This window comes from Pagrus major, chromosome 5 (genome assembly GCF_040436345.1).
Source record: "Pagrus major chromosome 5, Pma_NU_1.0".
Taxonomy (NCBI): Eukaryota; Metazoa; Chordata; class Actinopteri; order Spariformes; family Sparidae; genus Pagrus; species Pagrus major.
This window is the reverse complement of record NC_133219.1, coordinates 18,299,570-18,327,177: the sequence shown is the minus strand read 5'-3', so window position 1 is coordinate 18,327,177 and position 27,608 is coordinate 18,299,570. Positions and strand designations below refer to the sequence as shown.

The following is a 27,608-nucleotide window of genomic DNA, read 5'->3' as shown; positions in this document are numbered from 1 at the left end:
TTTGAAAAAAGTCACTTTAATTTCTCGTTTCACAAAACGAACAACACGACTGCGAGATAATACACAATTAGACAAGTATGAAAGTGAAATACATTTTTTATCAACATGACCAGTAAAAATACAGACTGGTAAATGCTGGATGTGTCTGTGCTACCAGGAGCTGAAGTCTCCGAAGCTCGTCTTTGCTTTGGACTTCTTGGCCACCACTCCGCTGGTGGACGGCCCGCTTTCATCGTCAGGAGCTGAACGTTTTCTGAACGAGAAAATAATATCATAAACAGCCATTTTGTCACAGATGTGAGCCTCCACTTTTTTGTAGAGGTAGGTTTTTATTTCACCTGAGGTCCACTCATCTCTTTTCTCTTTGTAGATGGTGTTGTCTGTGCTGTTGTATATACACTATACAGGCCTTTCAGGTTTCTTCTCCTCTTACTGGCATAAAACTGTAGTCTGGGCAGGGCATCAAAATTTTTGCTGATCTTTGTGGTCTGACAAGGTCGTGGATACATTTGCATGAAACAGAGGCTGTTTCGAACAGTCTGTATAACAACAGTTGTTTCCTACGATCAAACATCACCATGAACGGGGCAGAATTAATTATTTATCTTATGAATGTGACCTTTAGAGCTGCAACTAAAGAATTTCTGTCAATGAATCTGAGTATGGACTAAAGAACTATGACATAGTCATAGTTAGACAGCTTTCTTTAACCATCTCAGCTGTAAATATGTCATTTTCAAACTTAATGATTATATGTTCATATTTTTATATGAAAAATAGATCAAATGTCATAGCTAACATCATTTCACCTCCCTGGAGGTCTCAAACCTATATCGAACTGGATAAACAGCGTCTGTTCTGCAAGTATCTCTTCCTCAATCAACTAAAATCAGCTTCTAAAACCCCTTCGCCTTTAGCTGCCACAGTTTCCTCTGCCCTCAGCTGTTTGGTGCCGAGCAAGTATCTACACTTGGCTTGTTTGAGCTTGTTTGGTGTAAACAGCTGCATATGGTTTCATGTTGGGGGTTGTTGCAAGAGGTGAGATGCAATCTGAGAGTCAATGTGCAGTTTGAAAACTAAACTAGTTCATAGATTCGTTACTTTTCAATTACATGTCAAATCGAAAAATCATCTAATTCCACACTTTAAATCCACAATCAAGGGTTCCAATTACTGTAATATACAGCCAGACATCTTATCTTCCACTGTATTATTTTAAAATCAGTAGACCATTTCAAGTCATGCCATCTTATAGCTCATTCTCATCTTCTACATCTCTATTGATCAGAATCATCCTGCAAAGGCACAAATGAACAGGCATTTCCTCTAAAAAGCACATTACCGACTGCTGAAACACCCCACGTCACTTTTACATTTAACTGTCTAGGGAAAGGGACCAACTGTTATTTGGGAGCATTAGTGCTGACATGCTCTGCATAAATCTAAATATATGTGATGTGATGACAGGAGAAAGATAATACGTGTAAAATCTGAAAATAAAATGTCATCACAGACAGAAAAAAATCATGAGCCTAATTATCTCTTAATGTGCACTTTAGCTTAAGTGCAACATTTTCAGTTCCATTAAATCACCTTACATTTTGGTAATTTCAGTTTTCCCACAAATGCTACATGGTTGTACATCCAGTGGAGTGTCTCAAATGTCTAACGTCTATATTTTTCTTTTTACTGACAGGATTCTGCTTCAATAAATAAAAAAAGTGGGAGATGAGGGGGATTCGAAAAATGGCACAAACAAATTTAACAAAAAAAACCCAAAAACAAGAACTTAAAAACTTTATGTGGCCATTACAAGTTTAATAGGACAAGGGGACAATAATCTAATGTTTCTATATAACAGAACTCAGCAAAAGTATGATCTGGATAATAAAACTGAAGTATCCCCGCGGGGAAAATGGGCATCCTTCTCCATAATTGGCAATTTTACACATTATGTTTCAACTCAATCTACGTCGCTAAGAAATCATCATGTTTTATTGTCCATTCACTACTATCCTGTTTCTCAAGTTACAACCATCAGACTGTGAGAAGAAATGTGGAGGCCAGGTTAACTTTTTAATCCAAATTCTGCCTGGAGAGTGACGCATAAAACCTTTAACGTCTGTTTTGTGGATATGCAGCTTTTATATACAGCGATGCCTGTGGATGAGTCACCACTAAAAGCAGAAGAAGGGGGAATAGTGTCTGATGAATAGTAAATCAGTATGCATGTGTGTGTGTGTGTGTGTGTGTGTGTGTGTGTGTGTGTGTGTGTGTGTGTGTGTGTGTGTGTGTGTGTGTGTGTGTGTCTCCTTACATTGTGGCAGGGTTGATGTATTTCCCCACGCCTGCTTTGAAGGTCTTTGGCGCCTGTTCTTCTTTTGCTTTCTTCTGGGCAATGCTGGTCTGCTGCCTCTCCTCCTCCTGCTTCTGAAGCTCCTTTTCTCGTTCGGCTGCAATCTGGAAAACACAAATCATGCAAGTCCTCACAACTACTGTACGTACCAGATCAGGGGGAGGAACCACTGAGTGTTGTTGCAAGTGGAGTGTCTTCAAAGGACAATGACTATTAAAGGTAAAGTGCTGACCTCCTGCGTTTAAGGGTAACTCCACGATTTTTCCACATTAAAGTGTGTTAACAGGTCTTGGGGAGTACTAATGCATATGTGAAAAAGAGGAATAAAAGCCTTTTGTGGCTCCAGAGGAAGCTGCATGTAATCCGAGAAATTGCTTCGAGTGATGTCAATCAGTGGCTAAGTTGCATTATGGGTAATGTAGGCGCTTTGTTTTTAAAAACTGTATCATGAGTCCAACAGTGTTATTGGAGTGCAATGCTAGACCAGTGGAGTGCTTTTCAAAACCTGCTGCCTACATTAACCACAATGCAACATAGCCCCTGAGTGACAGCTTTAAAAAACCCTTAAAGCTGAATGTTTTTTTCTTAGTTTAACCTTTGTTTCAGTATTCTGGTGTGCAGAACCATAATAATGAAAAATGTATATCGATAAACAGTACTAAATTCACACTGTCGGTACACACTACACACCCTTATTATTTGTAAAAAATAAAAAATAAAATAAAAATCGAACACTCAGCAGATAGGGTTTCTAGTTTGATCTAGTTTAATCATAAAGTCAGTATTGTTCATGTGTGCAAACAGAGAGAAGGATACACACCTGAGCATCAGCCTCTTCGTACGGGTCCACGAACACAGTCGCACTTATGATCTTGATCTCCGACTGTAAAACAGAGTCAAACAGAAAAAATGTGGATCCAGAAATGGTTTGCTCTATTCTCTTCATTTATAAATTATATTAAGCTTTACTATTATAGACTGTACTATTAAAACAGTCTCTAAAATATCTACTAGTTGAAAATACAGTAATGTTGAATGACAAACTTCTGGGAACTGCCATTCATGTTTGTTTAAGAGGAAAATGAGATACCAACATAAACTTAAAATATTGTAGCTGCATTTGTTAATTTTTTGACTGAATTTAGCCCCTCATTGTCATTTCAATCTCATCTCTCACTGGCCTTCACTTTATTCCCGTCTCAGCACCTGACCTTTAGATGATCCATGTAAGGGTAACAGTGGCATGATAGCAGAGTCTTGTACTCCTCAGCTGCTATTAATGTTAGTGATCTAGGAACTTGAACTGATCCCACAGTCGCTCTCTGTAATTTGCACTGGACATGCGGTGTCAGCTGAATTCAAGATGGCAAAATGAAGCATAATATGAACTTAAACATCACTAATTCTTACCTTTGGTTTGTCTGATTTGGGATCACTCTCCACATTCTCCATGGCTGTGAGTGTCTCAAATCCACCAACAATCCTGAAGAAGACAAAAACACAAAACATGTCACTGTAAATCATTTATCATGACGACTATAGGCAAGAGCAAGACGACACCTGGGCTCCACACAAAAGGTCCCAGATCACTTTGATCTTTGACAGGGAAGATAAAACAAGGGCAGCATACCCCTCACAACAAAATGTATCACTGTATCATCTATCTACACAGTCCTGTGTAAAGACTGATGTGCTCAATAATGACAAGAAGGCTGTAGGGGGGAGTTTGAGGAGTAGGGTGAAGCTAAGTTCAAATCCTTGTGACACCATCCATCCTGCTGACGTGCCCTTGAGCCATTTCAACCTGTAATGTTTCCGTATATCATCTCGTGGCTGAGGGATCTGTGCAGACCTCATTATACTCCTCACACAAAAGTGAACATGAGTGGCTGCTAAAGGCAAATGTTTACTGTCTTTGTTATCAGCCTCATGGTATAAACAGAGAAGAAAAAAACAACCGCTGAGGATATAGAGTCTGTCAAAATGCTGAGGGCCAAGAGGCGATCTGTTAGCGACTCCCTGGGTGCAGAGCACTTTAAGAAGTTGCTCTCACTTTACTCTTTTAACTGCAAACTCTTTATCCAGCTGCTCCTGTGGGGGCTCCCTGTTACCATGTGTGGAGTCAGAAGACATCAAACACAGTACACCCAACAGCTAGCAGGGGGTGTTTCTAAGGCCACATGTGCTTCGCTTTCACATGTTCACATGATGGGCAGGGGAGCTCCCACACTCAATGACTCACTGACCTCGCAATATCTGACAAAATTATGAGGGTTCCAAAACAGTCTCAATAACTCATCTCAAGCCTCTTTCACACATTCACATTAACGCCTAAATGATCTGGCAATTTTCAGACATCATGTAAAAGATATTCAAGCAGTTCTCGGATCAGGAAAAGGTAAAATCTCCTTTCATCACAGATCTAGTTGAAACAAAAGCAGCAATATTCTCACGTGAACACCACAACAGAACTGTTACCAAAAGTATTTCACTTTTAAATAAATACCAATACAGCTTTGTCTCTCTACTGGTATTTATGATTATATATGATCATAACGATTAATGGTGGTATTAGACATTTGTAGGAAAATCATTTGAGAAATTTCTGCTGGATAAAATAACAGTTTTGGCTCATCCAGTGAATTAAATACCTGACAAATCAAAGTATTCAATCACTTACATCGGTGCAAAAAGTATATAAAAATCCCATATTGGCATAAAGTAGCCCTTCTCTTTGTTTTGCAGGATTACCACAATGGCCTGTTATAACCAGGAATGTAAAAGAGATAGCTACCACAGTTCAAATGGTCAAATCTCCATCTTATGGTATTCAGCATATTGCCCACCACTACTAGATAATGGGTGATCCATAACACTTTTTGAAAATTGTAGGGAAAAGGCAGTCAGTGAACATACAGCATTGCATCTATCCTTTGAAGGTATTCTGAGGGGATTAACACATCAGCCAAGCCAACAGGATAAACAGTCATACAACTAGATAATAATACATACAAAAATAAATCATTAAAATGGCCTGTGTCCGGATTAAGAATGCCCTTTATGGTGCTGCCACTTGAGATGAAAGAAAGAAAGACAGCCAACATTTGAGGTCAAGGAAAGGTCAAGTCATACAGGAAGAGGATGGACATGGACACGCTGTCTGAAAACCTACATTTTGATATTTGTAACCAGAATTGTGGAAACAGTGGGATGGATAAAAATCGTCTTGTAAAAATAGATTCTGTGGAGCATGACGGTTTAAGGTGCTGACCATGAAACACAACATCCGTGGTTCGAGTCAGGCCAGGGACCTTAGTTATATGACATTTACCCTCTCTGTCCTATTTCACTTCCGTCACTGTCAGCCACCTACTCTCAGTTCTCAGGTAAAGATGAAGAATACTCACACAAATACAGAAGAAAATAGGTAGAAAATACACATACAAAAGGTTGAAATGATTGGTTATTCAACTGATAGTCAATCAATAGTTGAGCAAGCAAAAATGCCAAATATTAGCTCCTTCTCACAGTGGAGAATTTGTTGCTTTTCTCTGTTTTATATCATAAATATCGTATTGTTTTTTTGACTGTTACATGGTCAAAACAAGGCAATTGATTTTCTGACATTTTATAGACTAAATGTGTAATCAGTTGTTGTTAAAATCAGTCTTTAAGCCTCATAAAATGGTAACAGAAGAACGTCTCTAAGACCCCAGGTCCTGAGAGAGCATTTAAACTTATAGGTCCACAGTCAAACAACCAGAAGAAAATAAAAAGAAAAGACTCCAGTTTCATTTGCATTTCCTATTTCAAAGTCTTCTTATAATGTATAGATCAGGACTCACACTGCCAATGCCATTAAATGTGCGAAGACAGCAGTCTGGAAAGGATAAAAAGCTAGACGTCTGGTTAAAGCAAAAGCTTTTTAAGTGAGTTGACCATGTGAAGAATCAGCCAGTTGAAAGCAGTCTGCATATTTTTAGACAACAGCCAGGGCTTTCTCCAAAAAAGACAACCATTTAAGATCATGCTCAGCTCAGCAGAGGGAGAGAGAGCCTTAGATTAGATTCAGCATCTACTAAATTTTTCACTGCTGTCGGCCAGGAGTCAGACTGGAAGACACAATACTGTCTGTACTGTCTGGAGCTCCAAAGGACCCACATATGCATTAAAGAATGACTGTGTGACTAAGAGAGACAGAGGGTGAGGAGGAGAAGTCTAAGACGAAGAGGACAAGAAAGGTAAAGAAGAGATAAAGAAGATGTGGCTGTTTGCTATTTGCTGTTTGCGTAAATGACTGAGCATTAGGCAAGTGTCTATCAAGGTTGTCACCTTTCAAAGCCAACACTGTCACGATGGCACAGTGGAGTCAATTTATAAAAACATGATTAACATTAGAGGTATATCTTCACTGGCCTCATGATTCCTATGTCATATTATTGGACATAGCTACTTTTTCATCAATTAATACAAGCAGTTACCTAAATCTAACCTCGTTTTATTTGAAACCCCTTTCAAAAGTCAGACTTCAACAGACTCTACAATGTAAAAAAGCTGCATCTTTTCAATACCAGCATCTGTATCACCCACCTCAGCACAGAAACATAAAAAACAAAACAAAAGTCAATCTGTAGCAAGTGGGCTGTAATCTACAAAAACATCATATTCACATAGCAGCTCTAAGAAAGGGTATTTCCTGAATGTGGCAAACATCACAAACATGACTCTGCTGTGCATACCCCTCAGAGTTAGTACAGGGTGAAACTGGCTAATGTAGCTGTAATTGTGAGGCAGAAGTTATACACAGCGTGCATCTTGCCTATTTTGTGCTCTTAGTGAGATCATAAAATACCAAATGTGCCCAGACGTCACCTTCAAAATACGGAGTGCATGTTTTATCACTGCCTCCATCTGTGATATCTCCCAACATTACAATAAGCAGAGAATAATTGCAGAGAATTCAATGCATGAGAGCAACAGTGCAATGTCACTTAACAACTTAATTGTCTAGATGACGCAGCAAAATCTACGATCACCATTAGAAGGTATAATTTTGTGTCGGCTGCCTATTCTCGATTATGTTTCGCCACCTCATCAATGTAGAATCTTCCATGTCTGCATGGCGACATGTCAAATTGAGAAATTTCCACACCTCTATAAAAAAACAATCAAGTGTACACACACTTAAAAAATAAAAGGTTTACCTTCCAAAAACTGTGTGCTTCCTGTCGAGGTAGGTGCACGATCGGAATGTGATGAAGCTGAGAGAAAGCAGATAAAAAATGACAAACATTAGTAAAAACCTCCAAAAGATTTAAGGTTTAGTAAATAAAAATGTGAAAAGTATTGGAAACAAAACAAGAAATCTAAGAGAGAGAGCTTTGCCTTTACGGTCAATGCAGAAGCCATGTGTGTTCACAGAACTACTTTACTTTTACCAAATATACAGAATAACCTTCAGAAACAATAAGAAACGCAAAAATGATCACTCCCACAAAAACAATGACTTATATCGCAATTGCAACATTTGTCAAAAGAATCACAATATGATCTTTTTCATATCGTTCAGCCCTACATAACAAATTACATTAAAACAATATTATAATGTGGTTTTAAGCATAAACTTAAAGGACATTTTGAGTCTTTACTAACAAACTGTTTTTCAGCAATTTCAGCTTCTATGAAGGCATTTATATTATTACAACTGTTATTAAATTGACAATTATTTTTTATGTAACGTCAGAATCAAAAGGAGGCATTAAACTGACAACTACATCAATAAACACTTAGAAATGCAAAATAAGGGGGGGAAATAAAGTTCTACCAAGGACAAAATCAACTAAAAAAACAATAAAAAAACAATCTCCGACAGTTTCGTACATAAACTATTGTGCTTTTAATAAATGGCATTTTATTCTAACAGCACTGCATTTTTCCTGTATTATTCACCTGTGGGGGCTCAGCAAAAAAATCAAAAGGAGGAAGAGGCAAAAAGAAACAAAATATAATCCTCTGTTGGCTGACTTTCCAGCATAGAACAACTGTTCAAAGTTTAAGAAAGACTGCTTTTAAGAAACATTTCTTACAACTGGGATTTGTTGGTGTTTGGGCCCGAGTTTGCCATGCTCAGAACCCCACGGCCAGTATGAGACAGGTTAGGCTTAAACTCATCCTTGAAAGGTTTTCCCCAGAAGGATTCCCCTCCTGGGAATGGAGAAAGTGGGTGAGGGGGGAAGGAAAAACACAATGGGGGAGAGACAGACAAAGACACAGGGGAAGACAAGAAAGTGAAAACATTTTATCCAATTATTACTGCAGGTATGACTGCAGACAGGCATATCAACATCCTCGGAAACATCACATGTTTTTGTCATGATCTTAATACACTTAATAAGATCTACAGATGAAGCTTGCCCAAAAGACATTTTGAAAGTATAGGTGTAATTAATTGCATTAATAATGGCTGCAGTCCATTTTGGTTTCAGAGCCCTGGTATTATGCATGCTGGTTATGGGCTACTAGACCATACAAACATGACTGAAGAGAATGTAGATTTAAAAAATCCTAAAATGTGATGCTGAGCAAATGTTTATAACAGAAGGAAATGTATTAAACATGTCAGGCCTCGAGGCAACAAAATGTGTTTTGGTGAGAAACACTGAATGTAAAAATAACTAAAAACCTCCACAGGGTACCAACAATGTATGAAACAAAAACATCCTTTTTAAGAAAAAGGAAAACCTGAAACTAGGTTTGAAAAACTCTTCGCAATTGTTACCAATGAAACGCAGATCAAACATCATCTGAGAAACTGAGTTAATGTTGCTGGCAGGACAACAGTGCATTGTTAATGTGTCTCTTACTTGCACCATCTGGGATTGTAACATTTCTGTTTTATTTGAGGTAATGGTGCGTTTCATTAATTTGCCCGTCAATGGCATCATATCCCCTTCACCACTGCCAGTTGCTTTAACCTCAGAGAGTCAGGAGGGAAGTTGGCAACATGACTAAACATAATGTGCATATTACATAACCTTGTCCATGAACATTTATCAGCAGATATACTTTCACCGGCAAATTGGTTGTTTAACGAGGAAGACAACAACTCCCATGATCCCATGCTACTCCAAAACAACACCAAACTACGTCTTTTGTCATTGTTTTGAATGCGAGACCCCGAGCAACAGAAATTACAAACTGAGTGTAATATAACCAAACACAAATTAATACACTTTGGGGAGTGAAACTGATAAGACGATAGCGTTTAAATTTTCAACTCCAAAATGCATATGTCATTTTTATATCGTAAAAAGTGTTAACCTCTTAAAATGTTTTACGTTTGTATGACACTAATACCTGGCTTTATCTGTACCATTTATTAAGATTACTGCAGCACTAGACAAACAGAAATGAGGCACCATGTATTTTCATAAGATGCAAAAGACCTGTTTGCCCTTGAACATGGAGCCATGTCGAGAGCCTTCAGCTGTGAATCATTATTCAGACTGACTTCATCATTAAGAATCATCATGATGAGCATACAGGAATACACACTGCAGGAGCTTATTGGCTCCCAACAGGGGCAGAGGATCTGTCGCCCTGAGGTGTGTTTCACTATCCTGCGACCTGCCAGCTGGTGTACGTGCATAAAACAGTGTGTGCATATATAGGTACAGAATGTACTGTAGGGGTGTGCGTTTATACTGGAGTTCAAATGCATACTACCATCCAATCAACTCTTCTGAGGCTTGATGCAGCCGCCAACTACCCCTAGTGACATTTTTACATAATTTATCAAGTAGCTGACATTTTACCTCAGTACGACTGGTTCATAAATGAATGGAGAGCGAGAGGGCAGGATGAGGAGAGAAATTCATTCTCACCAAAGAGTTAACCAATAAATCGAACAGCATTCCCCCTCATGTTAATACGAAAATTCCCCTAATTTACATCAACAGTACAACCTCAAACTTACTGAAAAGGTTTAACAGGACAGAAAAGAGGTATATGAAAATATCCCCCACTGACTGACAGCTGTGAAGCATCTACACTAATGAAAGCATTATTTGGGCATTTCAAAATACAGGAGCATGTTCTTCTCATATCATATCCTGAATACATGTCTAGGATTTCATCTACAAGTCAATGTTTAAAAGATTTCCTTCTCCAAAGCATCTGGTTCTGAAGGGTTTTAGTTTAATGAGGCTTTTCTGAACTTGTGGAAAGAGTTAACGCTACAGTGAGCAGTTTGCCGGATTTGTCTCTTTCCAATTTATGTACTGGCAGTGAAATAGAGGGATTTGCTCAAAAAGGTATGGGCAATTTCTGTAGGGTTTTCTTGACACGTGTTTCTCAAAGTCCAAGTGTTAAAAATATAGCACATCATGGCTAAATCTCTCATTTTGCTGTTGCTACAATCAACACAAAAACTGGAGCAGACATATTACCTCTTAAAAAGACAAAACAATCAAACAAAAGATTAAATAGGTAACCCCTGCTTTGGTCTGACAAAGCATCACAGCAGCTGCCTGTGCAGAGTTCTTAAACATACACTTAATTACATGCTAGGACTGTTAAACACTTGGGAGAAATCCTCCTTTAAAAGCCATTTAGGGGTCTGTTCAAGGGTTGTGAGCACACGGTCAGTCCAGGTGATGAGGAGAATTTTACCCACAGGCCAGGAATTCTGCACCTTCATAAATCTGTCATGGTGGACGCATTTTGCGTAGTGTTCAGAGACGCCCACAGATACAAAGCACACTTTGTGCTGCAAACTCTCAGAGCAGCACAGATGACATGTAAGCAGGAAATTAACTGCATGAGGCCTAGCAGTCAATTACACTGTGCTGCCTTTTAAACTGCCTTTTCAAAACAGGAAAATTACACCAAATGCTGGTTGACTGGTTGCTCACCACACCCCCGGTCTGTACCCTACACTCAGCCCTCTTCCATCTACATCATTTCTCTGTCATTTGTGTGTGTGCGCACGTAAGCGTCTTCAGTGCTCCCATGTGCCTTCATAGATTATATTTAGTAACACTCTTGACTTGCATCTTGAGTTGCAAGCCGTATTTACGCAAAGCTTCCAAAAAGGAACTATTAATAATTCAACAGAGAGGAGTTATGTAATTGAAAATGTGGTTGAAGTGCAGTGCTCATCTTACCTGTGCCTGTGCCAGTGGGGTCCCCTCCTTGAATCTGGAAACAACAACAAAAAAAATAAAAAAAACTTGAGTGTGGCTGACCTTAGCTGCTACATACTGAAAGTCAAATACTTAGCATAAGAAAATGTCTGTGAAGTGTTCAAATGAGACTTTCAAGTAACTTTAAAATACTTTAATTTGTCACATCTCAACCTGCAGGCTTGTTCCCGGTAAACACTAGAGGCCACTGGCAAAGCTTTCCAGGATACAGGCCTCTATTGTTCATTGTTAAGGCTCAACTTTCCTATTATTGTTTATATTGCAGAGTAAAATATATATGCTGTGTGGATTTCTTTAGACGTCTTGTTTAAATATACACTAGGGGGTTTGACTATAGTGCTGCTGTGGAGTAAAGTTTTCATGAGTGTGTCCCTGTACTGTTTCTGTGCAACAACAGTCCAGGAGGGAAGGTAAAATACTGTACAGTACTCCACTGGTTGACTTGAGGAAGAAGAAGACAAAGAATAAGAATAAGAAGAGGAAGACAAATAGCCATAAAAGCTGAAAAGTTGATTATTACTTATAGTACATCGTAGCTAGTTACTACAAAAACTCTACAGCCTACCATCAATAGAACAGGAGGGTACAACACTTTTATGTCTATATAGTTGTGTTTCACATACTTAAATGAATGGCAGTCCAATTCTTTCATTTTCACAAAAATGTGCTTTGATGATATTTTTAGATTGTTGCGGCGAACACTTTTCAAAGCCCATCACTGCATTTATGTTCCCTGACTGAGTGGAGACGGCATATATATGGAAACTGCAACGTTGCAGTATAATGTGTCAGAGTCCCATGTACTATGGCAGACTCACGTGTGTAACACCTGCATCATATCGGTGTTGAACAATTCTTCTCACTGTTTGAGCCTGAAGGTAAGCAGCCTGGTGGGCATCTCACATGTGAAAGCAAAAAGTATAATCTCAAGATGTTCAGTACACTCGCAAAGATCTGATCAACTGCTTTAAAGGAAGTGAGGCCCAAAATTCTGTTCCCATTAACACACTGCTTTAAAAGGGTTTGTTGCTATGACATTACTCTCTCCGAGGCCACCCTCCTCTTCTTTTAAGCTGCGGAGGATAAGCTGAAGTGGCACAGTAATTATGGATAAACAATTCATAGATTGCCACTGTGTATGAAAGCCAAGGGACTGAATGAAACAGGTAAGGGTCCTCTTGAGACCAGATGCCCACTCAGAGCCACTTTAATTATGGGAGCGGCAGCTTTGAAATAAACAGACAAGCGGCTGATCAGAGACCTGTCCTTTCAAATTCTCAGTCTGGGTTTGAGACACTGCAGTTGGAGAACAAGTAGGGATAAAAAGGTTGTGGAAAAAGTGTTCACTCATCTCTAAAGCAGTACTCTACACTAAAATATATTCATATTTCAATGAAAAGACATGCTAATAAAACCGTGCAGAATTGTTATTAATTTATATTTTGGGTTACAGATGTTCAGACAGTGAGTGACTTGCACTCCTTAATGTCTGTATTCATATTTAATCCAATTTAATCTGTCCAAACAGTGCAGTCAGATTTTATAAAAGCTCCCACAGGGAGCTGCATAGACCCTCAATTTAAGTACCCTCACATTTAGTGGTGGCGCTGAATTATTAATCAATTTTAAATCGAAATCGCAACTGAAACAATGCGATTAGCAGTGATTAATTTCGCTGCAGGATGCGCGTCTGACCCATGTTTAAACATGTGTCAATGGTTTTTCAAATTCATGCTGTCTTCCTAGTGTGGCAGTCATGCTAACCAATCAGACATGGCCCAAGGCGACTGCATATATGCCTACAAACAACACGTGAAACCCAAGTAAAACTTTAGATTTGTGGTGCCGAAAAATGGCGTCCTCTGATCCAGCAGCAACCTTTGACGACTTAGTAACAAAGAAAGGCGGCACTTCCGTGATATGGAATTTTCTTATTGGAATTTTCTATAAATGTTTCATTAGTACTTTATTTAACTTGATTGCAGAATGTGCAATATTTAGACACTGCTCCTGAGCTGCCTGACACATTTCAGTGTCAGAAATTGTTTACAGATATGTTCTATTATTCTCTTATTGGAATTTCTTTGTTATTTGTATTATTATTAGTTTATTTATATAACTTAAGTCACAACTTCTGTGATAACTGTATGTTTGATTGTTATATGTTCCATGCCAATTGAAAAAAAATAATAACACAGCAATTCTCATCTTTTCATTTGAATATAGATCAGTTAATATTGTAACAGTATATCAATGTGGTAATGCTGCATCACGTTTTAAATCTATTACACAGTGAATATTGAACTGAAGATCGACTTTAAAAAAATATATATATAATAAAATAAAATAAAATCCAGGGCCCAAATTGGTCATAAAAATTACAATTCGATTTTTTCCCAAATCGTTCAGTCCTAATTAGTGGACACATTTAGGCACTTAGTTTTGGTCGTAAACCTGCCACTGTGCATATGCAAATGTGCCAAAGTAATTCACAGTACACTGGTAAGTACAGTGGTGCCTGTAGTGGAGGAAAGCGACCTTACCATGAAATTCCGGATGGACCTGTGGAAGACTGTCCCATCATAGTAGCCTTTTTTACACAGACGGATGAAATTCTCTCCAGCTTTGGGAATCTGGAGGAAAGATTATGCAGAGATTGTTTCATTAAAAAACCACTAGTGAGTTGTAAAATTAGTAAAACAGACACAGGCAGCACAGTGCAGAACCACAGTGTTATCAGAAATCACTGTTGAGCCTTCAGAAAGTGCTGTGTGTCAAGAATCAATCAAATGTCTGTGACAGGAGGAGACCTTTTGATAAACCCAGTAACACACCCACATTCAACCATGTAACATATACACTGGATGGTGGATGTCTAATGCCTGTTTACATTTAAAACAGCCTAATCTGATCCTATATGCCAATTCAATATACATGCAAGATACTATCCAAACCTCTAACCTCAGGAATGGGTTGTTGTCATTCAACTGTGGTGGGGATGCATTCTCTTAAAAGAGAATGTATCGAAGCCCAAGAGTCATAATCGGAAATTTAAAATCAAATTATTGACCTTATTTTCGCCTGTCAGTTTTGTAAGACTGGCATGACTGTGAAATGCAATGGACATAAATGTGGTCGTGTTTACATTCTAAGTTAACTACTTCTTGCATTTTGGTGAGGAAGAATGAGCATGATCAAAGAGAATAAAAACATATTTATCTGTTTATTTACATAATGGATCATTACAAATATGCTATGTTTTAAACGTAGCACATAGTCACAAATTGACAAAAAATAAATAGTGTAGAATTAAAACGTTTTGATGCATTAACAGATGTTTTATAATCACATTGTAACAGAATTTCCACCCTACATTTGACATGTTTATATGTTCAACAAGCCTAAGTGCTGTTTGTTCAGTAATATCAACTAAGCAAAGTGACCTGGAACACACACAAAGCAGCCTGACACTTTATCCATTCCCACTGCTGGGGACAACTTACCATCAGCATTACAGCAATTCTAACAAATTAACATAATTTGTCTTCCTGACTGCTTTCAACCTACCCCTGATAAACAAACGCTGGGTAAACAAGGCCGTATGATGGCCAGAGGCATTAATATCATGACAATTCTTCATACCCGATTAAATCTCCAAGTAATTTCTCACTCACATAATTAACAACATGTATAAAAATTAAACAGGGAACCACTGCACATAATCACAGAACACATGTACCCACACGAAGGAGGGAGGACAAAGCAATTTGACTCCACTGTCTTTGTATAGCTGTCTGTAGCGACGGGAGTGTCAGAGGACAGTGGACAGGTGTCGAGCTACAGAGGCAGGTTATATTTCAACTACAAGGTAAAGCTGTCAGACAGCACAAAGCTTTGCATCCACATAAACAAACAAAGTCATAACTCAGTCTGACCTGTTTGAAAGTGTTTGTTTTACACATAAATCTGCAGAAAAGTGGAGTTCAACTGTTGCCTGAGGCGTATCTATATAGCTAGAAGCCAGGCTCAGTTCTCTCCCACAAAGCTCTATTTTGTTGGGGTTAAAAAAACTGACATCTGGATTTTTCCTGTGGCTAAAAAGGTACATCATGGGTCATAAAAACTTCTGGGGATCTTGTAATCATTACAAACACTCACTGACAGGAGCAAACTTTGACTGATTGGCACTCTGTGAAATAATGCTGGCATTCCCTAAATTGGGAGGCGTGGTTTTGACTGTGATACTGGTCAGGTCTACTGTTATTAACATCAACAGCCTTGAGGTACAATTTGTGTGTGTGTGTGTGTGTGTGTGTGTGTGTGTGTGTGTGTGTGCACGCGCATGCGTGTGTGTCCTTGCATGAGAAACTTTTTCCCCTTGGCAACAATGGTTGGTGGTTTCCAAGAATCAACAGATGCTTTCGCAAAAACCTATTTTTATTCATTGGGCTTTCTCAGTGCAACAGGTACTTCTACGCCCTACTGGTCTTATTTCCCCCATGTCTCAATTTTGCTGCTGGGGTTCAAAGCTCTGCCTCTTTTTCCCTCTATTTTAAATCCCAGATTTTCAAAGCTCTCTGGTACAAAGAGGCTTATTGTTTTAAACCACTAGATAAAAAAAAGTGGAGTGACTTTAAACATTTTAGCCACAAAATTGATTTTTGCAATGGAAAAGAAGACCTAAAAACAGATAACTGTTACAGATTACAAGTACATGTATGAAATCCATGGTCAATATATACACGCATTTCCTTTTTATGGAGTTTTAAGCACACACATTCACGTCAGAGATCTGTATCTGTAACGCTTGGCTTCTTCTGCCTCTAGACACTGGCGCTGCCCTGTAATGGGGGTTAATTTAGCGTGTCTGCATGCATTCTTTTGTGTTCGTTTGAGCCTGGGAATGTTTAAAATGCAACCCAATTTAGAAACATGCTTAGGTGCCTAAAATTGTCAGCAATCACTGATGTCAGCATGGAAACAATGTTTGCTGACGCAGACAGAAAAAATAAAAAACCTAAATCATGTATGCTCACAGGCTTTTTAAAGTAGTTCCCAGGCAATCAACTTAAAATATCTAATTTCATTAATTTCAATTACATAACTTTCTTATAACTTTTTCTACACTATTTTTCTGACAGAATTGGGTGAATGTAATCAGCATTCTAACAGCCTATTTAGTAACTTAAAGTTCATGTTTTATTCCTTAACCTTTCTATGTCATAACATACAACAGTATGAATTTCTTTTGTATCATTTAGGTAGTGGTACTAAATGGGCTCTTTTGAGGAATTTTTGTTTGATTTGAACCTGAAACTCGACTCAAAGAAAATGACTGGTTTATTTGGATTTATGTCTGCATCTAAATTTACATTTTAGTCATCCACAACTATTTTTAAATCGAACAGTCATCCAATTTTATCCCACTCAGGCGAAGCCTATCAACCACATCAACAGTGCTCTTGAATATAAGAAAGCTGTGTCTCCAAACTCTGCCCGTTCACATTTCACCTAAGATGGAGACAACAAGGGCAAGGGGAACCGAAACATCCAAAGCTGGGTGAGCAAATGGGAACTTTACAGGGAGGAGGGCTTTGGATCTGTGTGACTGAGTGTATGTGACAGGGAAACAGCACTCATTAATTCATAAACAGCAGGCCACGAATAGAGCTGCAATCTTGTGTGAAAACCACTGGGGAGGAAGGTAGGGAGGAGGAGGATGTGGGGCACCGGGGGCAGGTTGTCTAACCGCTGCAACTTTCCCCTCATTATTCTGATTCGACAGCTCAGAAGCCAATAAAAACCAAGCACATGGAGCGCCTGGTTACCGGGGCAGAAATGCATTCCTGGAACTCATGCTGTCTCTCTGGAGCCCCACACCTAACCTTAAAAACGAGACACACAAGAAACACATTTTTGCCAAGATGTAAACTTGGCAACCCGAGGGAGAGACTCTGCAGAAGGCTGATTCCTGTGTTTTGAATGAGTCACCTTAAATACGACCAAACCACCTGCTTAGGCCAAACCTGCGTCACGACAACATTATTTAGAAAATTCAAAACAACAAAGCCTGGGTCAAATCCTCAGTATCAAAAACATCAGGCCTCATTTATAAAACCATACATGATAATCTCAAACATTTACCTTTTCAATAAACACTATATCAGCTCCTTAGGTCTTGAAGTATTGGATACATGATAATGATACATTTATACATTTTATCTTTTCAATATGCCTCCAACACTACCTGCAAAGGATGGGAAGTATCGAGTAACTATGAGAGCTCAGTCATTTCAGTAACAAAGAAGGTTCCTGACAAGAATTCTTTCTTTATCTTTTCTTTAGTTGTGAGGACACAGAAACCAAGGCTCTGGAAGCATTTTTCCTGAATAACACAACAAAATGTAGCACTGTTGCTCCCAATTGTTTGGTTTGTGATTTTATGTTTGGTGTGTATGTGTGAAAATGCATCTTATTACCTTATCACAATGCAACTCGACATTCAGGTCTCCCTTGTTTGTGTGCAGACGGACGTAGCCTTTTTTCTTCACATACTGGTAACGCACGGTGTCGTCTGCGATGGCATCTGTAACATAAAATTACAAAATTGTTATGTTATGGGTCTCAGCTTGATGTTGCTGTAGCTAAGATCTCTGACCTTTAAAAACCCTCAGACTCTCTGCAGTGCAGGTTGTTATTTAGATGCAAGTGCTATTCTCTTACGAACAATATACATAGCCCATATACAAGACATTAACTTCAGTCTCTCAAAAGACACTCCTGTACAAAGAAGTGGCAAAAAGTAAAACAGCAACATGGGTCCTGAAATGTAAATCCTTTCCAGCATTAAACACGACGACCACGCTTCGATATACATATACACTGAAAAATAAAAAATGTAAAAAATAAAATAAATCACGTCTCAGTCTTCATTGCAAGTTAGACTAAGGCACACATCCATAAAAATACATTGCATGTCAACCTTTTTCAGAATCCTGAACTAGGTCACAAAATCCAAACATTGTTCTCCTCTTCTGAAGTGTACTGAACCTACTATACAGTTGCATAACAGCAAATCTCTCCCATGGAGCAGCTCAGAGGCTGACAGGAGAAGAAAACACAGTCAAACTGAGCAGCTCTCACTTGCAGCTACGTTCAACTGTGTAAGCATGAAGCTGCACTTTGCTGCACAAGGCCAGGCGTGACTAGCCAGTCTTCCCTGGATAAATAAAGATTAAAGTAACAAAAGACAGACGGGGTGAATGTTTCTGTCTGCTGGGAATCTGCAGTGTTTTTTTTGTTTTGTGTGCGAGATGTTCACTTGCCTGCTTCGTGTGTTGTTACAGGAGTCATGGCCGTGGATGTGAAGGAAGCGCAGACTCTGCCTGTGGAATAGTGGGCCTGGGGAAAAAAAAGAGACAAATGATTAAAAAAATAAATAAATAAAAGCTATTATGTCATGTTTTTACAACACTATTCTTTGAAAACTACTTCTCCTGTTTATGTATACTTATACTACTATAATATTGTTTGTCAACTTGATCTTTATCTTCAGATCTTTATTGTTCACATGCTGTTTATTATTGTTATTATTTTTCTGCTGTATCGGCTCAAACTGCAGTGAGCTGGAATGAGTTCGCAACCTGAAATATGGCCCAATAATGATGATTAATGAATTAAATAATTTGCAAGTGCTTCCTAAGATATATGAGCCCAATCGGCCAGATGGTGGCGCTATAATAAAGGCCCAAGAATGCAATTTTGGAAAGGCCACGCACCTTGTACCGTACATCGATTGACTTGAAATACTCCACAAAAAAGCCTCTTGGACAATAAAGATCCATGAAGGACTTTTTGCGAATCAGCATCAACACCAAAATGGATATCCAGCATTTAGTGACGGGAAAAAAAATCTCAAATCAGGGTCCAGGAGTCTTAAATTGATTGGTAAAGAAAATAAAATTATTTAGAGATAATCAGACATTTAATTGTTAAGGTCAACATTGACAGATTGCAACTTCTTAATTGTGAAGAATGTTGTTTTTCTTAGTCTTCTATCACTATAAATTCAACAACTTTGGGTTTTGGACTACAATCTAAAAGACGTCACACCCTGTGGCTCCAGGAAAATGTGATGGATATGTTTCACTATTTTATAACATTTGATTGACAAATTGATAGCTAAACCAATAATGACACACATTACATATTACATATCCAGGGATAAGTATGTAAAAAACAGCTGTATGTAATGTTGAAATGCACAAAGGAACTCCATCACGGCAGACGCTTTCTCATTAAGGAGTTTGAACCTTCATCCTTCAGTAGAATAATAATTGTTCCCACCCCTTTTTCCTGCCCTGCCTCTTCCCTCTTTTGCGTTAAGTGGCGCATCAAGTGCAAACTAGCTTAATGACAGCCTCTGCAGCTTCTGTATGATTAAGAGCACCACCTCCTCATCTATGAGAGATGTCTAAAGTGTCACAATTAAACGTGGCACTGGAGATGCTTTGAGGTTATTTGAGCTTAAATTATAGTAGAATACATTTGCTGAATATCTGAACATCCAAAAATACCACAAACAATGCAGTGAGGTTGAAGGAGTTATTTAAGTCAGTGGAATAACAACTCAGGAAGATGAAGGCAGAGAAGTGAAAATGGATTTCAGAAGTGTAAGCCGACTCTATAGTCCTGGCTTAGCATTCTTCTGCTCTAGTTCTTGTGAAGGCGCATGAAAGCACAGACTTTACCTTGTGTGCTCCGTCTGACCTATATTCCCTGTTCTCTCAGATGCTGTCAGAGCATCACCTCGACTGTGAACTCGAGACGAAGAGCAACCAAGGAGAAGCTCTGGCGTAAAAACGAGACATGGCGTGGTATCAAAGGATGACTGATGACGAGGTGTTGATGCTGTTCAAATTGAATCAGGCTTCATCCCCCTGGTTATTCAAGGACACGGTTTACAGTGGTGACCGCATTTGACCTTTTTTGTTACACATCTGTGCGTTTAATTCCCAGGCAGTAAAACCTAGTTCGTAATAACAGAGGGTATAGCAGTAGGAAGGTTACAGAAAGTATCCAGACGGTATTTTAAAATGAAGACAATAAACAAGCTGCATATCTAAAGAGGCTTTTGTGCCAATTTGATGTCTCACTCAGGTTAATATTTTACACCTTCACATGTTTGTACTGGCTGAGTCTTTTTAATATTTGCTGAAATTCCAGTAATATAAGTATAAAATATTATCTTTCTTCACAGCTCTTTAAACACGCTTTGTTCCGTTTCTGGATGCAGTTGTTTATCTTACTGCCCACTGTCCTGGTGCTGCATTACTGTGTTTTTGACGCCCCCCAGTGTACAAAGCAAAAATTACACCTGCCTGATCAAATTAATGCCATCTTGAAAGGCTTTGGCGACACAACAGGAGCATTAATTGATAATCTGATTAACCACATTTGATCAATTATTCCTAAAATAAGCAAATAAATAAAAAAGAGTCTACAATTTCTTTGTATTAAAGATCACATTAACCTTGGAAACTGTCTAAATGCTGGAACTTTCCCATATTTTTTCAGGTTCTACATATAAGAAGCCCGGACCCTGTGTGGTATGACCGAATGCTCCAGAAAAAGACAGTAAGTGGACCTTAAGTTGGGACTGTTTTGTCAAAAGTGAGAGCGAGATGGACTTTAAATGCTTAAGTTTTAAACCAACATGAACTAGGAAGTGCTGTTGATGACACCATAACAGCTACTAAGCTAGCATCTCATCAAAGCCAAAAGGAGCTGATAGTTTTGAGTAATCGTTGGATTAAAGATGATAAAGATGAGATTAATGATGAGCTCTCTGTAAAGACTTCACCTTTGCATGCCAGGAAGCTCTTATTTTCTGCCGGACACAGATAATCACAATCATTTAAATGTGCAGTATCCAAGCTGGAAATTTTTACTATCTGTAGCTAATTGATTATCCCAGACAGTCTGGGGATTTCAACAAGCAGCTGTTGAGCGTTAGGCTCCCATGAAATTGTAATTGGATTTGTTAATTGAAATATTTCATAAGTAAGGATTTTAGATACAAAGACTAATGTCTTCATGGTCTTTGGTGGTTTTCATAGGAGATGTTCACCATTTATTTTACTTAGCTTTATGTTTTTGCTTACAGCATTTAATTTGTCTGTCTTCTTGGCCTGTGGCTCTTTCGAAGTGGAAGCCAGGAGCTGATCCCCCTTATAGTCTTTGTAGAGCTCAGCTAAGGTCTCCCTGGTCTCGAGGTTAGTGCTCTTCAGGTGGTAAGCTGGGTCCAACTTGGCCTTTTCCTCATCTGAACCATGCCGGGGAAAGGAGAGCAAGATTGGGGGGAAATGGTTTGACCAAAACACACAGAAGTTTAAGATGATTCTCGATTACAACCGAACAAAAAAAGCACAATTCCCCCTCACAAATAGTTCATTTACAAATGACAGGTAACAGTTTGACAACTCACCTGGATCCAACACTTTCAAGTTGTTTTTTACGTGGAAGAAGTTGGAAACGTTGAATTTATCAAGGTTTGTAGGGTCCTACAGAGACATTAATAATGATAAAAAAAAATTAAAAATGTAAAAACACCGTCAGATTACTTTTTTTCCCAAAACAATGTGCTTTCAACTCTGCAAAGCAAAAATAAAGCAACAACCAACCTGAAGAGTTATGATGTCCTTTCTGGTGAAGGGTTCATCGGTTAGCAGATCTTTAAAACTTTTGGTCTTAATGTTTAGTTGCTCAACAGCCTGAGTGGAAACAGAAATATTTAAAGAGGACATGTTACACTCATTTTCTAGGTCATAATTTTATTTTGGGTTAACACTTGAATAGGTTTACATGCTTTAATGCTCAAAAAACACATCAGTTCTCTCATACTGTCCAGTGCTGCAGCTCTGTATTCCCCCTGTCTGAAACGCTCTGTTTTAGCTCCTGTCTCTTTAAGGTCCCCCCTCCGATTACCCAGTCTGCTCTGATTGGTCAGCTCCCACACTCCTGAGCCAGCACCGCTAAACACAAACAGAGCAGCTGTGCGAAATCAATTCTTATGAGCCAAACTAGCCACTTGGTATAAAATTATGCAATTGTGTGACATGGTGACATAGTGTGATGTCACAAAGTCACAGAATTAAAGGTGGGACTACTGACAAGGTGTTTCAGAAGCAGTGTTTTCTGTGGGAGAGAGGAGCTTCTGTTGGTGTGGACTTTGACCTTTTTTAATTTTCAACATCTTGTACATGCACAAGAATATATATAAAACACTGAAAGGAAAGGAAAAGAAAAAACAGCAAAGTAGGTCTCCTTTAAGAAAACAAAAGCCTCTCTTGGCACACACTAAAGTTAGTGATTTGAGTGAAGGGAAAAATATTTTTTTTATTTTTAAATCGTCATTCAATATCAATATGCCATGCTTGTTTCCTCTTGATTGGACAAATGTGAAAAACACGCTGAAAAAAGGCAGATTCTACGTTGTCAACTCTTGTCCTGTTCAGTGAGAACTCTTCAATAGTGTTTGGAAAAACAATTGTTGCACGGAGCTCATTCGGTGTGATGTAAGGCCACATCTTGTGAGACCTTGTGGGTTGAGCTGCTGCCTTTTGTATGAGAATCAATGCAGGGAGAGTGTGCGAGTTCACCTACCTCATTAGAAAACACGTTGCCGGTGACCTTGTTGGCAACGATGTGAGAATTATTTGTGAAGACGTTGTACAGAACAGGGCAGTGATATTTTCCTGGAACCAAATGAAAAGAAAAGTCAGCAGGAGGCCGAGCAGTAGAGTCACTCTCAATCTGCTGCCACAGGCTGAAAACTCGTCTCCTCCAGAAGTCAAGAAGTACCTCATGTAATGTTCTCCCCACTGAATTATATCATCTCTACCACACCGTCCTATTCCACTTGCTTTAATTTGCTCTTATCCCCTTCCCAGAAATTACCCTTTAACACTCTTTAAGTTAAATTTTCTTTTTCAAGCTGCCCTCACACACACACACAGCAGTGCAATAAGACAAGTGTGGCTTTGACCCTTTTATTCCTAACTACTGGCTGAGTTTGGTGATTAGAATCGGGAAATTAAAGCAGCTACAAGGAACTTTTAACTGGTTATGAAACAGTCTTAATGTAATACTAGCACCTTTATATGACCTATATAAGTATAAGCGACCATCAGTGAGAAGATAGACTATTTCTTTAGTGTTATTTTACTTATTTCGGATTCCCTGCAAAATTCAATTTGGGCCATTATTAAACATATTTGTGTATAAAGAGTTTGAAAAGCAAGAGCAGATAATAAATAAACAAAACACCCAAAAAGCTTTATGATAAAGCTTGCTAATAAAGTCCACTGGGGAATAACTACAACTATAAGTTCTGGGAAAAATTAATTTAGTTAGTTTTGAAACTCTCCACAATGATTTTAAATGTATTGCTTAGATGGTGCCCAAAACAGCTTGGGTGCCATGTCTAAGCCTTATAATGGTAGGGGAAAACCCCGAACATTACTGGGGTATGTTGATTACTTTAGTTTTCTCAACAAAATTACTAATACCGGGCAAATGAATCTGTTGGCTGTAAGCCTACATGTAACCTTGATGTATGATGACCAGCACAAAACAAGTAAAAGTATACTTTGTTTCACCATCATCATATTACAGTTATCAACCTTACAAAGCCACAAACAGATACATTATCTCATCACAGTGCATCATGCAAACAGCTGCGTTTATTCAGCTCTAAAAAGGACAGCATCAGTCTATTTAGCCCCTAGTTTCTACATGAATCCTTTAAGGTTAAAGCACATTGAACACATGCATATTTACCATCGCTGTTCTTGGCAAAGTTCAGTTTGATGAGGGACTTTGCCTCCAGCTTCTGTGGGACAGAAGAAAAACTGAGATGTCAGTGAGAAATCATAAAAAATTATGTACAATCAATTTCTTTAAAAGGTGATGAAGACATTTTTACAAAACTCTCAGGGATATCATCTTTGTGGAATTATTCAAGTATTTACTGTGAACAAGTACTGATATGTTTTTCAAGCAATTTTCAGCTTTTATTTTCAGTTATTCAACAATTAAAGCACAATAACTGTACATACAACTACACTACTAAAGACAATGAATTAGGAAGACAAGCTCCTCACTGGAACAACACATAACAAACACTTGTAGTAAACAGAAAGTTCTGTGGGGCATCTAAAATTCACGTTTTGACACATATCTGACAACAAGTCTCGTTTAATTTTTGTAGCTTTTGCAAAAGAAAAATATTTGGCAATACTATCGAATTGTTCATTTAATCAGTTGATTAGTTTATAAAATGTCAAGAAATGGTGAAAAATGACTGTTACGATTTCCCAGCATTCAAGGTGGCAAATGTTACATTTTTTGTTTGATAAATGACTTGATCAATTATCAGAACTGTTGATGATTATTTCCCAGATCACAAATTGTTGCAGCGCTCCAAAGCTACACTGAGAGGGAGGAGGGCTGACTGGGAATGAACATTTATATTGCCTATGGTTTCATTTTGTGGGATGTACTGAATTTTGTATGTACTGTATGTTTGGATATATGACTGAATTTGGTATATTACATTTATTACTTGTAGCTGTAGTAATTGTCCTGGTAGTAGTAGCGTTTGTGTCTACCTGCAGATAAGAAGTAGCTAGTAGCTGAATCTAGTACAATGCCTCTCTTCTCTTTATATGAGATTTAATGCTTTGTACATGGTCACTGACATGTAAATGTACCCAAATAAACTCAAATATGAAGGTTAATATTTCAACCACCAGGGAGATGATACTGAAAATAGCAGGGGGAGCAGCGTGCTGACTAAAAATGCTGTTTAACATGATACGTGTTTGTTGCTTACCTCTCCAGTGGCCGGATTAGTACCATATTTCTTGATCCATGGGACAATGCTCCTGAAACGCGAGGTAGAAAGGAAGTGATCTTTACTGAAGGTCAAACCAGACACATGTAGCTGCCACAATAAACGCAATACAAGCTACAATGTGTTTTCAACAACAAACATCCCTCATCCTCATCATATTCTTGGCCCTCAGCAATCTGTTCTATTATTGTGTTCAGTATTACACCAACAATAAACACTGAATACTGATGCTATTTCAATCCGCCTGTATTATCTGATAATGGCTTTTGCCCCCCTGTTATTTAACTATTTTACATGTTGTAAAACATGCCTATTCTTTTTTTTATTTTTTTTTTTAAGTGTGCATCAACATCATCTACTTACAGCAGGTCAAAGACCACTCCCTCCTCGGTACACATGGGATACTCAAATGGTTGAAGGGACAAGCTGAAATATCAGAGAACAGTTTAGTCTTAAAGAGACAACGACAAAAACAAATGACTAGCCAGATTCTGACAGATTTTACTGCTTAGATGAAATATATTGCTGTAAAAACCTGCAGTGGTCAAATGGAAGTCGTCTGAAATTTGCCTTTGGGATTTCTGAAACGTGAAAACATAAAGCACAATTAAAATAAAACATCAAATAACATTCGTTTCCATACATATACTTGATTATTATAGACTTTTTCAAAGCCTGTGAACATACCTACTTTCTTAAGTTTAAGTTAGGTAGAACTAATAAAGTGCCAACTAAATATGGACTCATTACAGCCTTCAGTGTAGCAGTGTGTAAAAAACACTAAGTTCATATCTATAACTACTAGCGTTTGTTTAACCAGGTAACGTTATAGTTGAATTGAATACAACTTACCTGCTCGCTTTCCTCCGTAAAAGTGTGTGTACTCTGTACACGTGATGTACCTGTGAGGAGAAAACACACACAAATAATTAAATAAATGTAGGAAAAAGCTAAAACTACGATAAGTTAGGTAGCTCACATAAGCTCGTTAGCGATCACTATCAGCAGCTAGCTAAGCTAACAACAACAAGCACGGTTCAGAAGTGTGTTGTATTGTTCACGATCATTTTAATACTTACATTTTGTCTTTTTGGTGCTGTCGCTTCCCCATTTTGAGGTTTTGTTTGGGTCTGAAAGACTATTTAAGAGAAAACGACAGACTTCGCCAAATAAGAAACACACAACCTGCTCGCCTTTTGTGGCTTCCTGTTTATGTTCTTGTTCGTCGTCGTTATTGACGGCATAGCGCTTATAAGAGCGGCCCTCTACCGCCCCCACTGGAAGAAAGGACAACAACACTACATCGTCACTCCTCCAACACTGTTATTTATTTAAACCGCACGTTTCTTAGGTGTGTCATCATTATATAAAGAAAAAAGTTTAATAAGTGTTAAGTATTCTACATTTTTTAAAATTCTGATACAGAAAAATATCCCAAAACGTTTAAGCTTAAACTGGTCCAGTCTAACCATCTGTATGAATGTGCATGTAACCACCAGTGAAAAAACTCAGAACACGTTGTGTGTCCTCGCCTTATTTTGTATTTCATGCTTTCTAAAATGATATATATTTTCCAAAAACAAATCAACTACTCAAAATTAGTCAGGGATATTGTGATAAGGGTGCATATATGCATGTGCATGGATATGCAATACAAGTCAAATGGAAGGTGTTGCACTATTTTGGGGGGGAAATATTCACAAAATTTCAGATATGTCACAGAATAAACAAAAAATGGAACACTAAAATATTCCAATCATTTTTTGACAGTTTTCCTGAAACTGAGTGCCTCAGAGTTATGTTTCCTCTCCAGCCAAACCAAAATCATAAATCAGAACTTTTGCAGCTCTCATTTCTACATCCTTAAAATGAGTTATGATCACTGTAAATCATAAAATCAATCTTATACACCATATGACATGCACATTTACCATCGATCATCTGAAGGAATCCATTCACTTCATGAAAAACTCTTGGCTCTTTCTCTTGTTCATTTTCAAGTATGCAAATTATACTGAAAACAGATGTGGGATATGTTATTAAATCAATTTTCACCCTAATCTTCTACACTGGGTGCAAAGTAATACATTTTTCTGTTCTGGAATATGCTTTAAATTTGTACCATGATCAAAAA

General features: G+C 38.2%; 1 protein-coding gene across 1 annotated transcript; it reads right to left on the bottom strand.

Moving 5' to 3' along the window:
* ppil2 (peptidylprolyl isomerase (cyclophilin)-like 2) lies at window positions 1-26,675 on the bottom strand. Its single transcript, XM_073466998.1, has 20 exons — window positions 26,554-26,675; window positions 26,327-26,376; window positions 26,010-26,055; window positions 25,838-25,900; window positions 25,454-25,505; window positions 24,400-24,451; window positions 23,224-23,315; window positions 22,242-22,331; window positions 22,046-22,121; window positions 21,723-21,883; window positions 18,885-18,960; window positions 18,039-18,145; window positions 14,103-14,192; window positions 11,521-11,554; window positions 8,443-8,560; window positions 7,561-7,617; window positions 3,767-3,839; window positions 3,177-3,239; window positions 2,318-2,460; window positions 1-253 (listed from the first exon to the last, which is right to left on the bottom strand). The coding sequence occupies exons 1-20, from the start codon at window positions 26,583-26,585 to the stop codon at window positions 151-153; spliced, it is 1,578 nt and encodes a 525-aa protein (XP_073323099.1). The 5' UTR covers window positions 26,586-26,675; the 3' UTR covers window positions 1-150.
* Between the last annotated feature and the right edge of the window lie 933 nt (window positions 26,676-27,608).

Excerpts from the sequence above, each read along its gene's own strand:
- ppil2 (XM_073466998.1), bottom strand. The coding sequence starts at position 26,585 with ATGGGGAAGCGACAGCACCAAAAAGACAAAAT. Across the intron at positions 26,377-26,553 it reads CAGCACCAAAAAGACAAAAT|GTACATCACGTGTACAGAGT; the intron begins GTAAGTATTAAA and ends TTCTCCTCACAG. Across the intron at positions 11,555-14,102 it reads GGTCCATCCGGAATTTCATG|ATTCAAGGAGGGGACCCCAC; the intron begins GTAAGGTCGCTT and ends TGTTGTTTCCAG.